The sequence below is a fragment of the Salmo trutta genome, chromosome 14 (genome assembly GCF_901001165.1).
Source record: "Salmo trutta chromosome 14, fSalTru1.1, whole genome shotgun sequence".
NCBI lineage: Eukaryota > Metazoa > Chordata > Actinopteri > Salmoniformes > Salmonidae > Salmo > Salmo trutta.
Genome location: NC_042970.1, coordinates 40,123,881 through 40,139,231, shown reverse-complemented (window position 1 = coordinate 40,139,231; position 15,351 = coordinate 40,123,881). Strand labels below are relative to the sequence as shown.

Sequence of the window (15,351 nt, the reverse complement as noted above, 5' to 3'; positions counted from 1 at the left end):
ACTCCTGGCTGTTATGTAACTCAGTGTTTTTCTTCCCTGGCCTTCACAGCTGCAGCACAGAAGGAGAGAGGCTGAGCAGACAGAACTGGCCCTCTGGCACTGGTCCCTCAGTCTGCAGGCCAAGGTAACACCTGGACACATACTTCACTGGCAGCTGGCCTTCAGTCTAACTAAAACACATGAAATATTATCCCTGTCTCTGTTTGTAGTGGAGGAAGTCTCTCTCATGCACGATTACCACTGCTGACCCTGTTAATGTACAGCCTGGGCCCAGATCGGTTTGTGCTGTCTTTCCAATGGACCATAGGAGTTAGCAAGACTGCACAATCGGCTCTGTGACCAGGCTAATGGGTGTAAAGTCAGAGACCTATTTTCCTCATTGATGATATCCAGGCCACAGCTGGAATAAGGATATGAAAGGGACTCGATAGACATAATGAATGAGATGTCCCCTGGTTAATAGAGTGGAAACATATAGAATAGTGTATATTCCTCAGACACACTGAAGATCCCCTGGTGTATTCTGTTCCAGGTGCTGGAGGCTGTGGGTTGCGGAGCAGCACCAGAAGCAGGAGAGGCTGGCCCAGGCTGCCCAGTTCTATAGAGACCAGCTTCTGAGGGAAGGGGTGGCCCACGCCACTCACATGGGCAGCTTCTGCACCAACATAGCACTGCACAGCCAGGAGCAGGTGTGTGTGAGCAGATGCTGTGTTTTATTATTCTAGTATGTCTTGTCTGCCTTGTCTGTGTTGAACTGTATCAAGCCTGTCTTTTTTTGTGCTCTACAGAGTTTGCGGTGTCTCCAGGGGTGGTGCTGCAGTGGAAATAGACAGCAGTGAGGTTTAAAAAAAAATAATAAATACATTATTTCACCTTTATTTAACCAGATAGGCCAGTTGAGAACAAGATCTCATTTACAACTGCGACCTGGCCAAGATGAAGCAAAGCAGTGCGACAAAAACAACACAGAGTTACACATGGGATAAACAAACATTAAGTCAATAAAAATAGAAAAATCTGTATACAGTGTGTGCAAAATGAAGTAAGGAGGTTAGGCAATAAATAGGCCAATAGTGGCGAAGTAATTACAATTTAGCAATTAACACTGGAGTGATATATGTGCAGATGAGGATGTGCAAGTAGAAATACTGGTGTGCAAAAGGGAAGGGAAAAACAAATTTGGGGATGAGGTAGGTAGTTGGTTGGATGGGCTATTTACAGATGGGTTGTGTACAGCTGCAACGATCGGCAAGCTGCTTTGACAGCTGACGCTTAAAGTTAGTGAGGGAGATATGTCTCAAGCTTCAGTGATTTTTGAAATTCGTTCCAGTCATTGGCAGCAGGGAACTGGAAGGAAAGGCGGCCAAAGCAGGTGTTGGCTTTGGGGATGACCAGTGAATTATACCTGCTGGAGCGTGTGCTACAGGTGGGTGTTGCTATGGTGACCACTGAGTTGAGATAAGGCGGAGCTTTACCTAGCAAAGACTTATAGATGACCTGGAGCCAGTGGGTTTGGCGACGAATATGTAGCGAGTACCAGCCAACGAGAGCAAACCGGTCGCAGTGGTGGGTAGTATATGGGGCTTTGGTGACAAAACGGATGGCACTGTGATCGACTGCATCCAATTTGATGAGTAGACTGTTGGAGGCTATTTTGTAAATGACATGGCCGAAGTCAAGGATCGGTAGGATAGTCAGTTTTACGAGGGTATGTTTGGCAGCATGAGTGAAGGAGGCTTTGTTGTGAAATAGGAAGCTGATTCTAGATAAAATTTTGGATTGGAGATGTTTAATATGAGTCTGGAAGAAGAGTTTACAGTCTAGCCCGGGCACCTAGGTATTTATAGTTGTCCACATATTCTAAGTCAGAACCATCCAGAGTAGTGATGCTAGGCAGGTGTGGGCAGCGATAGGTTGAAGAGCATGCATTTCGTTTTACTAGCATTTAAGAGCAGTTGGAGGCCACGGAAGGAGAGTTGTATGGCATTGAAGCTCGTTTGGAGATTTGTTAAGTGTCCAAAGAAGGGCCAGATGTATACAGAATGGTGTCGTCTGCGTAGACATGGATCAGGGAATCACCTGCAGCAAGAGCGACATCATTGATATATACAGAGAAGAGTCAGCCTGAGAATTGAACCCTGTGGCACCCCATAGAGACTGCCAGAGGTCCGGACAACAGGCCCTCCGATTTGACACACTGAACTCTATCTGAGAAGTAGTTGGTGAACCAGGCGAGGCAGTCATTAGAGAAACCAAGGCTGTTGAGTCTGCTGATAAGAATACGGTGATTGACGAGTCGAAAGCCTTGGCCAGGTCGAGGAAGATGGCTGCGCAGTACTGTTTTTTTATCGATGGTTGTTATGATATCGTTTAGGACCTTGAGTGTGGCTGAGGTGCACCCGTGACCAGCTCGGAAACCAGATTGCATAGCGGTGTAGGTACGGTGGGATTCGAAATGGTCAGTAATCTGTTTGTTCACTTAGATTTCGAAGACTTTAGAAAGACAGGGCAGGATGGATATAGGTCTGTAACAGTTTGGGTCTAGAGTGTCTCCCCCTTTGAAGAGGGGGATAACCGCGACCGCGTTCCAGTCTTTAGAAATCTCAGACGATACGAGAGGTTGAAAAGACTAGTAATAGGGGTTGCAACAATGGCGGCGGATCATTTTAGGTAGAGAGGGTCCAGATTTTCTAGCCCATCTGATTTGTAGGGATCCAGATTTTGCAGCTCCATCAGAACATCAGTTGTCTGGATTTGGGTGAAGGAGAAGGGGGGGGCTTGGGCCAGTTGCTGCGGGGGGTGCAGAGCTGTTGGCCCGGGGTTGGGGTAGCCAGGTGGAAAGCATGGCCAGCCGTAGAGGGATGCGTATTGAAATTCTCGATTATCATGGATTTATCAGTGGTGACAGTGTTTCCTAGTCTTAGTGCAGTGGGCAGCTGGGAGGAGGTGCTCTTATTCTCCATGGACTTTACAGTGTCCAAAAACTTTTTGGAATTAGTGCTGCAGGATGCAAAATTCTGTTTTAAAAAGCTAGCCTTCGCTTTCCTATCTGACTGTGCATTGGTTCCTGACTTCCCTGAAAAGTTGCATATCGTGGGGACTATTCGATGCTAGTGCAGTACGCCACAGGTTGTTTTTGTGCTGGTCAAGGGCAGTCAAGTCTGGAGTGAACAAAGGGCTAATCTGTTCTTAGTTCAATTTTTTTTGAATGGGGCATGCTTTTTCAAGATGTGAGGGAGATATGTCTCCAACTTCAGTGATTTAAAAAAAAAAATTCCTAACTAACTGTATATTGGTTCCTGACTTCCCTGAAAATGTTCATATCGCGGGGACTATTCCCACTTTTTAAAGAACAACCAGGCATCCTCTACTGATGGGATGAGGTCAATATCCTTCCAGGATACCCGGGCCTGGTCGATTTAGAAAGGCCTGCTCGCAGAAGTGTTTTAGGGAGCGTTTGACAGTGGTGAGGCGTGGTCGTTTGATCGTGGACCCATGACGGACGCAGGCAATGAGGCAGAGATCACTGAGATCCTGGTTGAAAACAGCAGAGGTGTATTTAGAGGGCAAGTTGGTCTGGATGATATCTATGAGGGTGCCCGTGTTTACGGATTTGGGGTTGTACCTGGTAGGTTCCTTGATAATTTGTGTGAGATTGAGGGCATCTAGCATAGATTGTAGGATGGCCGGGGTGTTAAGCATATACCAATTTAGGTCACCTAGCAGTACGAACTCTGACAATAGATGTGGGGCAATCAATTCACATATGGTGTCCAGGGCATAGCTGGGAGCTGAGGGGGGGTCTATAACAAGCGACAATAGTGAGGGACTTATTTCTGGAGAGATGGATCTTTAAAAGTAGAAGCTCGAACTGTTTGGGCATACACCTGGATATAATGACAGAACTCTGCAGGCTATCTCTACAGTAGATTGCAATTCTGACCCCTTTAGCAGTTCTGTCTTGACGGAAAATGTAATTGGGGATGGACATTTCAGAATTTTTGGTGGCCTTCCTAAGCCAGGATTCAGACACGGCTAGGACATCAGGGTTGGCGGAGTGTGCTAAAGCAGTGAATAAAGCAAACTTAGGGAGGAGGCTTCTGATAGTAACATGCATAAACCCAAGGCTTTTACGGTAGCAGAAGTCAACAAATGAGAGTGCCTGGGGAATAAAAGTGATGCTGGAGGCTGCAGGGCTTAGGTTAACCTCTACATTAACAGAGTAGGATGAGGGTACGGCTAAAGGCTATAGGAACTGGTCGTCTAGTGCTTTGGGAACAGAGAATAAAAGGAGCAGATTTCTGGGCGTGGTAGGATAGATTCAGGGCATAGTGTACAGACAAGGCCGGTTGAGAGCCCATCAGCTGAATTACGTCAGCAGATCAGTCGTGATGGATTGGCGGGGCTCCGTGTCGACAAAGGGTCCAGGCCAATTGTCAAGAGGGGTATTGTAGGTGGTGTACTTCGTTTGCTAGCTGGGAGATGGGCCTAGCTCGAGGCTAGCTCGAGGCTAACTTTTGCATGCTTCTGGACAAGGGCCTTAGCCACTCGGTAGCAGCTAGCTAGCTGTGAAGATCCGGTGTAATGGTCCAGGGTGTGACCTGTTTGCCCAGCCCTGGTGCAGAGGGCCTCACCCACAGCCGGACACAGACTCAGTGGCGCAGGGAGTGGGGAGACCACCTGTACTGGTGGCCACTATGTCAACATCAGTCCCTAAACCTTACGGGGAGGGTTTTCCCGAATACATGGAGAGTCTCAATCCAAATCACTTTTTACTCCAGGGCAAAGCTTAATGTTTGTCTGGGAAACTGGCCCTATGTCTCCAATCCTTGGGAGTCTTACAGTAACTCTCTCTGTGTGCAGGGTGGCGGTGCGTGCTTCCAGATGACAACCACGACAGCCTAGAGTTCTGCTATACTCCCCGGTCAAAGAGCTGCTACCACCTGCAGCTCCTCTACCACCTCCAACCCAGGTGCCAGTGACAGCGAGCCTCCACCCTGCTGCAGCCTCCTTCCCCATCAGTCCCGTACTGGCACGCCCAGCGCCCCCATCTGTCTCCCAACAGCCCCACATTATGGATCAGTAGACCAGACTGCCCCCCCCTCCTCATTCATGACCACCCACACTCAAACTAAGGTAGCGCGGTAACTATATTCCAAAAACACGTGTGTGTGTGTGTGGGTTTTGTTTTTTGAATGAGATTTTTTTTCTTCATGTAATATAAAAAAATTCTAGCTAAGGCAGCCTAGTGGCTCATGGGTCAAACTCTTCACTACTTTTATTTAGATTTCATGTAATGGACATACACACAACATAGTCCAAATTGGTGAAGTGAAATGAAAAAATATATATTGTTTCAAAAAAATTCTATAAAAAATGCAAAAGTGGTGCGTGCATATGTGCTCACCCCCTTTGCTGTGAAGCCCCTATATAAGATCTGGTGCAACCAATTACTTTCAGAAGTCACATAATTAAAGTCCACCTGTGTGCAATCTAAGTGTCACATGACAGTATATCTACACCTGTTCTGAAAGGCCCCAGCATCTGCAACACCACTAAGCAAGGGGCACCACTAAGCTTAGGAAGACCACCAAAAATCTGGGGAAAAATAGGCAAACAGTGTTTGCCAAAAGGCATGTGGGATACTGCCCAAACACATGGAAGAAGGTACTCTGGTCAGATGAGACTAAAATTGAGCTTTTTGGCCATCAAGGAAAACGTTATGTCTGGCGCAAACCCAACACCTCTCATCACCCCGAAAACACCATCCCCACAGTGAAGCATGGTGGTGGCAGCATCATGCTGTGGGGATGTTTTTCATCGGCAGGGACTGGGAAACTGGTCAGAATTGAAGGAATGATGGATAGCGCTAAATACAGGGAAATTCTTGAGGGAAACCTATTTCAGTCTTCCAGAGATTTGAGACTGGGCCGGAGGTTCACCTTCCAGCTGGACAATGACCCTAAGAATACTGCTGAAGCAACACTCGAGTGGTTTAAGGGGAAACATTTAAATGTCTTGGAATGGCCTCGTCAAAGCCCAGACCTCAATCCAATTGAGAATCTGTGGTATGACTTAAAGATTGCTGTACACTAGCGGAACCCACCCAGCTTGAAGGAGCTAGAGTAGTTTTGCCTTGAAGAATGGGCAAAAATCCCAGTGGCTAAATGTGCCAAGCTTATAGTCACCCCAAGAGACTTGCAGCTGTAATTGCTGCAAAAGGTGGCTCTACAAAGTATTGACTTTGGGGGGTGGGGTGTGAATGGTTATGCATGCTGCAGTTTTTATTTATTTTAGTATTATTTTTTGTCTTGTTTGTTTCACAAGAAAAAATATTTTGCCTCTTCAAAGTGGTAGGCATGTTGTGTAAATCAAATGACACAAACCACCCCCAAAAATCTATTTAAATTTCAGGTTGTAAGGCAACAAAATAGGAAAAATGCCAAGGGGGGTGAATACTTTCGCAAGCCACTGTAGCTAAGACTTGAAGAGGTGTTGAGAAGCTGGCTGCAGACGAGTGGAAATGAGGGAGAGACTGCGGAGAGGAACACAATCAGCCAAGGGCTGGATGAGGTAAGATTTCAAGGGAAGATGCTGCGGTCATTGATGTATGTAAGGGCCACAATGACTTTAAAGCAGAGTAATTAAGGATTTATTAACAAAAACAATGGTGGTGTTTATGAAGAAAAAAAATATGGAGAGAAAAAAAAGTATACCGGCTATTCACCAGTCCATAAAGAAAACCAGAACCAATCATTGAAGTAATAGTTTTTTCATTAGTTTCCTATCCTCTTATAAATGAATAACTAAACTGATGGCTTTGATTTAGCATGCATTCTTCTGGAGGTGTCATTTTCATGTGAGCCATAAATCTTCAGCTATAAAAACGGAGCAGTCAGAATTTACAGCAAGTCAAACATATAATAACCATGCCATATTGTGCAACGATTTTTCCATTTTTTTTGCTGTAAATCTGGTCATTCCAGATTCATTTCCAGCTCTTTGTATTGTTATTGACAGATGGAGTGTATTGGCAGGCTGTCAGCTGTGCTGGCAGAGCAGAAGCCTGTAAATATCTTGCATGCTGCCAGGATCCACAGGATAGAGATTGTTCTCCACAGCAGCACAGCGACTGGGACAGGCCGTTTTCAGCAGGCCTCCAGAGCATGGGACTACTGATCATTACTCTGTCCACCATACTAGACGACAGACCGGACCATGGCCGCCCCAGTGGTGTAAGAGAATGACAAGTTGCCATTCTCCACTGGTTGTTTTTATAGTATAAAAACATAATTATTCAAAATAGAGGAAGATTTATGAAAATTGTTCAATTGAAGCTTTTGAATGTAGAACCCTAATCTTGGTGATAATCGGTTGGACTGAAAAATAATGGTACGGCAAGGCAGCTGTGTTTGATTTATGTTTGACTTGACTATGTTGTAATGGCCTTTTTTATGTATACTGTTTTGGTGTTTGTACATTTAATAAAATATTGGCTACATTATTAATTATGTTGGTATTTTCTGCATTAAACTTTGCAGTGCTGGACTGTTTTTCACAAAACTATTACATTTATTTAGGTAACAATCGAATTTTATTCTTACATAATCATGCATTCAATGTATTCACCACGATAAGCCAAACAAAAACTCGAGGTGTGAGATACTGGCAACTGTTCTACAGATCTCAAATGCGTAAAAGTGCTTGGATGCGGGTCGTCCGCGTGACGTTATATGGAAATATTTTCCAGATGCGCGCAGAGCAGTGGCGCAGAATCCCCTATTTTTGGCTATTTCGAAAGTTCTACGCTTGCACAATAGTTTGATTTCTTTAGGTCGCCTGTAGTAATAAGAAATAATGTTGAATTATGAAGACGGATTTCAGGACGAATTGGAAGGGGTCCGCCAACCTCGCTGCGTAAAGTAAACTGCGTTTGGTTTGTTCAGCTCTTCAGTCCTTTTCAGAGACCAAAATGAGGGCGATGCATGCCATTCTAATAATTTTCATCTGCCTTCACTATAGTTTGGGTAAGTGTTCATCCAATCTAGTATAGTTTTGGGTGGTGGTACTCAAAAGTCCAATTGTTAATCGTTTGGTTAGCCTTGCTGGATAATGTTGCCTTTTTCAAATATATTCTTGTTTTTGTGGTTTCACCTAATTTCAGGGATTGTTCTGAAAATGTTGTGGTCCTATACATTTTAATTAATCTTATACAGTATTGTAACAATGTATTCTCCCTCTACAGCAGTTGTTTGTTTATTTCCTGTTGGAAAGGAAATAGTGAGTTATGCATGCAGGTTAATATTGATGCTATTTCTTAGGTCCTAATATTACTATCCTTAAACCCAGTTTTAATTCCCTTCGTTTTAGGTAAGAAGATGCGCTGGTGCACGGTGTCTGAGCAGGAACAGAAGAAGTGTGCTGAGCTGGCCAAGGCCCTGGTGGCAGTGTTGCCTCCTGCTGCTGTGGCAGCATTCGCAAGGCTCTCCTGTGTCCTCGCCTACAGCACCACCGACTGCATCAACAAGATCAGGGTCAGAAAATACCTGCTCTCTCCAGATACCAGAAAGACTCACTATTTGCCCTAACCACTCATGTTGTTAATGCTGATACTGATTTCAGACAGGGCAGGTTTACCATACAGATGCTCCTTCATAGCCAACTGTATCTGATGCCTTTCCTCCAGGCTAACCGTGCTGACATGGTAACATTGGATGCAGGGGAAGTCTACACTGCAGTGAAGCAGTTTGGCCTCACTGCCATTGCCAAGGAGATCTACAGTGACGGTTGGTTAACGAACACTTACGATTTGGATCCTTTTAGTCCAGAACTAGACACAATCTGTGTACGGGAAATATTTAAGCAATAAGGTACGAGGAGGTGTGGTATATTTGCAATATATCACGGCTAAGGACTGTTCTTATGCACGACGCAAAGCGGAGTATCTGGATATACAGCCCTTAGCTGTGGTATATTGGCCATACACCACAAACTCCCGAGGTGCCTTATTGCTATTATAAACTGGTTACCAGTGTAATTAGAGCAGTAAAAATAAATGTTTTGTCATACCTGTGATATACGGTCTGATATAGCACAGTTTTCAGCCAATCAGCATTCAGGGCTCGAACCACCCAGTTTTTAATTTTGTTTATGACATTTTGTGTGCCTGTGTCAGTTTATTGTCTGTCTATCACCTGTTCGCCCAGGAGGCTGTATTCTGGCGGTGGCGGTGGTGAGGAACAGCACCCTGGACGTGCGCTCCCTGCAGGGCCAGAGAAGCTGTCATACTGGGGCCCGCTGGACGGCAGGCTGGAGCCTACCTTTGGGCTTCCTGCTGTCCCGCAACTACCTGACCTGGGCAGAGGAGCAGCCTCTCAGTCAGGGTAAGAACATACACCGACATATCCCTGCAAATTGTTGAATCGTAATTTTGTTAAATGTAATCTCGGTTACCCAGAAGTAAAATTATCTCACAAAAGTTTGTCATTTTCTGTTTTACTTCTGGGGGGAATGCCGTTAACAATTGCTCACTTCGAAGTGAGCCTTGACAGATTCTCGCCGTTTCATCTGCCAATGAGAATCTGTCCACAAGAGATTGTTACATTTTAAACAGCGTTTCCAAAGCTCAGTCCTGGGGACCCCAAGGGGCACACGTTTTCTTTTGATGATTAGCTGATTATTTAAATCAGCTGTGTAGTGTTAGGGCAAGAAACCAAAGCGTGCACCCCTTTGGGTCCCCAGGACTGAGTTTGGGAAACGCTGGTGTTTCTGGTGGCATTAGAACCCGGGACTCCCGCTCGCTAATCCAACTTCTTAACCATTAGACCAAAAGGACATGCTCAAGGTCAGAGGCCGACAATAAGGCTTCCAAGTCTCAGGCAGGCCTAACTTATCACTAGAGCGTGATTCCAAATCACCTCCGCTACAAAGGAAAGGTCTCTAACCCCCCTCTTCTCTTTGGCAGCGGTCAGTGCCTTCTTCAATGCCAGTTGTGTTCCTGGGGCGGCTGCCATAGCACCCGCCCTGTGTGCCCTGTGTCAGGGTCAGAAGTCCTACATCGCCCAGCGCAACTTCCACTGTGAGACGGCACATGGCGAACCCTTCTACAACAGCCAGGGGGCGCTCAGGTCCGATGGGAGGGTCATATGAGGACAGACACAATGATAATGATATGGTCATTTAAAAATTGTTCTCTTTGTCTATCAGGTGTCTCAAGACTGGGGCAGGGGATGTTGCTTTTGTGGACCATACAGCCCTGGAGGGTATTGAAGGTACACAACAACAACAAAATGATTCTGGAACAATACACAACTACCATTCAAGTACTTCAGAGTTCTCGAGACTAGTCAAAAAGCTGTTGAAACATCCCCCGCCGCTCTATCTCTATCCCTGTTTTTGTTTTCTCTTCCAGAGAGTGAGAGGGAGGATTACCAGCTGCTGTGTACTGATGGTACCCGTGCGCCACTAAGCCACTATGGGAGCTGCAACCTGGGAAGGGGACCAGGACAGGGCATGGTCACCCGACCCAATGTTCGTAAGATCGCACGCAAGTTCCTGGCGGCAGCACAGGTAGTGCACCATTCTGTCTTCGACCACTTCTAGAAGCAGCAGATGTGGGACTTGTCGGGACAGCTCAGGGCTTCCAGCCCTTACCTTAGTTTGACCACTTGTGAAACAGGGTTGGGTTTGCAAGGGAAAGCGTGTCCACTGTATTTAAGATCAGTGTATATCACATTTGTGTCCATCCACGTGCATGTGTCATCTATAGTATGTCCCTTGTTTTGTATTTTTGTTGCTGAGAGAATGTCCGGTGGATTTCTTATCAGATGGCGTTTGGCCGACGGGGTAGAGAGAGGCAGCGTTTCCAGCTCTTTGACTCTGCTCCGTTCGGCGCCGCTGATCTGCTCTTCAAGGATGTCACAGAGAAGCTGTCCATTCTAGAGGATAACAAGGACATCAGTCAGGTGCTGGGGCTGGACTATGTGGCTCTCCTCAAAGGCCTTGGACATGAAGGTGCCTACCTATCCACATGGGCAGTGGGGGTGTATGTAGGCTGCTCATTGGGAAAACTAATTTGCTGCTACATTATGCATCATAACTAAAAAAAAAATATTCTGTTGTGTATCTATAGGAAGCTCATTGGAGGACAGTGTTGTGCGTTGGTGCTGCATTAGCAATGCAGAACAGAAGAAATGTGAGCAGTGGGCTCTCAGCATTAAGTCAGACCCATTGGTGTGTGTTAGAGCCATCTCCATGAGCGATTGTGTCGAGAAGATTAAGGTAAGCAGACAAAGCTAAAACTACAGGGTGTGGACAATCATAACCCTATCCATAACCTACTGTCATTCTATGCAGCCCTACATCTCGATCTCCACTTACTGTGTTGTCACAGAGAGATGAGGTGGATGCTGTCTCGCTGGACGCCACGCACGCATTCATCGCTGGGAAATGTGGCCTTGTCCCCGTGGTAACAGAGTATTATGGTATGGCTGATAATAATGTAATGGTTACAGAACTAGTTATTTATCAGGGACGCTCACTGCAGTCAGTGTCTGTCGTCGACTCTTTCTCTCTCCACTTCTCTCAGGGAAGACGTGCGTACCGGCTGAGGGAGGAGCTGAAAAAGCAGGCCATTTAGAGACGGCTGGTGAGCTGAACAGAAGGGAAGTCCATTAATCTGTAAATGTACACGATTTTATTCTCAGCCTCTCTTTGTGTCCCCACAGTGTTGCCGTCCGTTGTTGGTGTGGCGGTCGTGAAGCGCTCCACCAGGGGTGTGTTCTTTGGGAACTTTGGTGGCAGGCGCTCCTGCCACGGCCACATGTACAGCCCTGCAGGCTGGCTTCTGCCCTTTAGACACACCCTCAGCCTGGAACACAACAACACCTCTCAATGCGAACCAAACCAAGGTACCGTTCCTGCCTGGCAGTTGCATCTCCCTTTCCTGTGTGTGTTTATTTATTTATTTATTTATTTATTTATATAGATAGATAGATAGATAGATATAGATAGTTTGGACACACCTACTCATTCAAGGGTTTTTCTTTATTTTGACTATTTTCTACATTGTATAATAATAGTTAACATCCAAACTATGAAATAACACATGTGGAATCATGTAGTAACCAAAAAAGTGTTAAACAAATCAAAATATATTTGAGATTCTTCCAAGTAGCCACCCTTTGCCTTGATGATAGCTTTGCACACTCTTGGCATTCTCTCAACCATCTTCATGAGGTAGTCACCTGGAATGCATTTCAATTAACAGGTGTGCCTTGTTAAAAGTGAATTTGTGGAATTTCTTCCCTTAATGCGTTAGAGCTAATCAGTTGTGTTGTTACAAGGTAGTGGTAGTATACAAAAGATGGCCCTATTTGGTAAAAGACCAAGTCCATATTATGGCAAGAACTGCTCAAATAAGCAAAGAGAAACGACAGTCCATCATTCCTCTAAGACACGAAGGTCAGTCAATACGAACAATTTCAAGAGCTTTGAATGTTTCTTCAAGTGCAGTCACAAAAAATCATCAAGAGCTATGATGAAACTGGCTCTCATGAGGACCACCACAGGAAAGGAAGACCCAGAGTTAACTCTGCTGCAGAGGCTGAGTTCATTAGAATAACTGCACTTCGGATTGCAGCCCAAATAAATGTTTCACAGAGTTCAAGTAACAGTCACTTCTCAACCTCAACTGTTCAGAGGAGACTGCGTGAATCAGACCTTCATAGTCAAATTGCTGCAAAGAAACCCTTACTAAAGGACACCAATAAGAAGAATAGACTTGCTTCGGCCAAGAAATACGACCAGTGGAAATCTGTCCTTTGGCCTGATGAGTCCAAATTTGAGATTTTTGGTTCCAATTCAGAGTAGGTGAATGGATCTCTGCATGTGTATTTCCCACCATAAAGCATGGAAGAGGAGGTGTTATGGTGTGGGTGGTGCTTTGCTGGTGACACTGTCTGTGATATATTTATTTAGAATTCAAGGCACACTTAACCAGCATGGCTACCACAGCATTCTGCAGCAATACGCCATCCCATCTGGTTTGGGCTTAGTGGGACAATTATTAGTTTTTCAACAGGACAATGACCCAACACACCTCCAGGCTGTGTAAGGGCTATTTTACCAAGAAGGAGAGTAATGGAGTGCTGCATCAGATGACCTGGCCTCCACAATCCCCCGACCTCAACCAAATTGAAATGGTTTGGGATGAGTCGGACTGCAGAGTGAAGGAAAAGCGGCCAGTAAGTGCTCAGCATATGTGCCAAATCCATGAAGACTGTTGGTGAAGCTGGTTGAGAGAATGCGAAGTGTGCAAAGCTGTCAAGGCAAAGGATGGCTATTTGAATAATATAAAATAAGTTTTGATTTGTTTCACTTTTTTTGGTTACTACATGATTCCATATGTCTTATTTCATAGTTTTGATGTCTTCACTATTATTCTACAATGTAGAAAATAGTAAAAATAAAGAAAAACCCTTGAATGACTTGAGGTTCTAAAACTTTTGACCGGTAGTGTATATAAGGTCCCACAGTTGACAGTGCATGTCAGAGCAAAAATCAAGCCACGAGGTCGAATGAATTGTCCGTAGTGCTCCGAGACAGGATTGGGTCAAGGCACAGATCTGGAGAAGGGTACCAAATCTTGGCCTGACTCCCAAGTGGGTGGGCCTATGTCCTCCTAGGCCCACTCATGGCTGCTTCCCTGCTCAATCGTGAAATCCATAGTGTAGGGCCTAATGAATTTATTTCAATTGACTGATTTCCTTATATGAACTTTAACTCAGTAAAATCGTTGAAATTGTTGCGTTTATATTGTGTGTGTGTGTGTACTGTATTTAGATAACTAGCTCTGGTATACTGCAATTCACCCTTTTAGCCTCGTGTAGACAACATGAAATGACCCAAAATTCTTACAGCACAATAGCCTGATATTTGGTGAGGATGTGTATTCTGCTCATCTCTCCCAGTGTACAACGAGGTGTTCTGGAAGGGCTGTCTCCCTGGTTCTCAGGGAAACCTGTGTAAAGTGTGTATGGGGGGCACTGGGGAGGCTGCCACCAAACGCTGTGCAGATAACCACAATGAGCGTTACTACGGCAACATGGGGGCTTTGAGGTGAGTGGTGGCTCTCTTGTTGCATGTTTGCATTCATTGTTCATGGATAAAAATGCAGTCATTCAATCTTACATCAAGTTGTCACAAAATGCTTTACAGAAACCTGGCAATGTGAAAGGTTTGTTGTGATTGTTATGACGTTGCCCCATGGTTATTTGTGCAGGTGCCTGGTGGGAGATGCCAGTGGGAAGAGCTATGGAGATGTTGCCTTTGTTGAGCAACACAATCTAGAGAGCAACATCCTCAGTGAGAACCTCATACAACTCTTATACATAGTTTGCTACATATGGCCACCACACTCACCATGAAGTAATAATGGTATATGTTCAGTCAAACAGTTACAGGTTCTGCCATAATGTTCTTGTTTTTCCTCATTTGGTTTGTGATACTTTTGATATTACATTTTGTTTGTGTTGTGCTCCAGGTCTGAGCCCCAGTGGCTGGGCGGATGGGTGGCTGTCCTGGGACTTTGAGCTTTTGTGTGGGGATGGCCGGCGGGAACCTTTATCTGAATGGGAGAACTGTAACCTAGGAGCCATCCCACCCAACATCATCATGACAAGACCTGTGCTCACTTCTCGCGTCTATGACTTCCTCATGAAGTCACAGGTGAGACTGAGGAGTCAGACAAACAGGAATCTAAACCAACTGAATTATTCTGGCGACATTGTATTAATTTCATACAATTGTTTTTTCTTCTAACAAGCCATTCCAAATGTTCCCATCCCTTGAAGGAGACTCTGGCATCCAACCCAGACACAGAATTCAGGCTGTTTCAGTCCCAGCAGTATGGAGAGAGTGATCTGCTGTTTAAAGATGCCACTCAGTGCCTCATCCACACCAGTCACCTGGACTACCGCACCATACTTGGAGATGAGTTCTACAGACTAGCAGAGGCTGTCTTCAACTGCACACACTCAGGTGGAAATTGATACTTTATCATGGTCATTTTTATACTGAAACTGTGTACTGTTGAAATGTTATTGACTATAAAGTAGCCAATGTATGTATTCATTTTCTCTCTGACAGACATCTTGGAATTTTGCAACCAGGACGTGTGCAGCATATTTTGAGCAACAGAGAGAAGAGCAATCACATGTTTCACATTGACCTATTGTGGAGGCCCTAACCAATGGTTTTCCAAAATGTAATATTGTTTCTTGCTACTTGTAATTCGACAGTCCACACCCACCTGAATGTTCAAAAAATATATAATTATCAGATATATTTCAA

General features: G+C 45.0%; 1 protein-coding gene across 9 annotated transcripts in view; it reads left to right on the top strand.

Moving 5' to 3' along the window:
* sxph (saxiphilin) overlaps positions 1 to 15,351 on the top strand; it is a 24,097-nt gene extending 8,746 nt beyond the window's left edge. For 7 of the 9 annotated variants that reach the window (XM_029775828.1, XM_029775830.1, XM_029775831.1 and 4 more), the window contains 20 exons: positions 50 to 124; positions 533 to 689; positions 789 to 840; positions 4,864 to 5,136; positions 8,371 to 8,534; positions 8,687 to 8,786; positions 9,207 to 9,383; positions 9,965 to 10,127; positions 10,207 to 10,271; positions 10,412 to 10,569; positions 10,827 to 11,013; positions 11,132 to 11,280; positions 11,393 to 11,483; positions 11,588 to 11,647; positions 11,727 to 11,909; positions 13,971 to 14,118; positions 14,282 to 14,364; positions 14,543 to 14,727; positions 14,853 to 15,039; positions 15,148 to 15,351. In XM_029775828.1, the coding sequence (XP_029631688.1) occupies positions 8,379 to 8,534; positions 8,687 to 8,786; positions 9,207 to 9,383; positions 9,965 to 10,127; positions 10,207 to 10,271; positions 10,412 to 10,569; positions 10,827 to 11,013; positions 11,132 to 11,280; positions 11,393 to 11,483; positions 11,588 to 11,647; positions 11,727 to 11,909; positions 13,971 to 14,118; positions 14,282 to 14,364; positions 14,543 to 14,727; positions 14,853 to 15,039; positions 15,148 to 15,191 (2,136 nt within the window). In that variant the 5' untranslated portion in view covers positions 50 to 124; positions 533 to 689; positions 789 to 840; positions 4,864 to 5,136; positions 8,371 to 8,378 and the 3' untranslated portion in view covers positions 15,192 to 15,351. Of the gene's footprint in view, positions 1 to 49; positions 125 to 532; positions 690 to 788; positions 841 to 4,863; positions 5,137 to 7,700; positions 8,028 to 8,370; positions 8,535 to 8,686; positions 8,787 to 9,206; positions 9,384 to 9,964; positions 10,128 to 10,206; positions 10,272 to 10,411; positions 10,570 to 10,826; positions 11,014 to 11,131; positions 11,281 to 11,392; positions 11,484 to 11,587; positions 11,648 to 11,726; positions 11,910 to 13,970; positions 14,119 to 14,281; positions 14,365 to 14,542; positions 14,728 to 14,852; positions 15,040 to 15,147 lie in introns of those variants that run through there. The other 2 variants (XM_029775824.1, XM_029775822.1) reach the window with 2 other exon arrangements.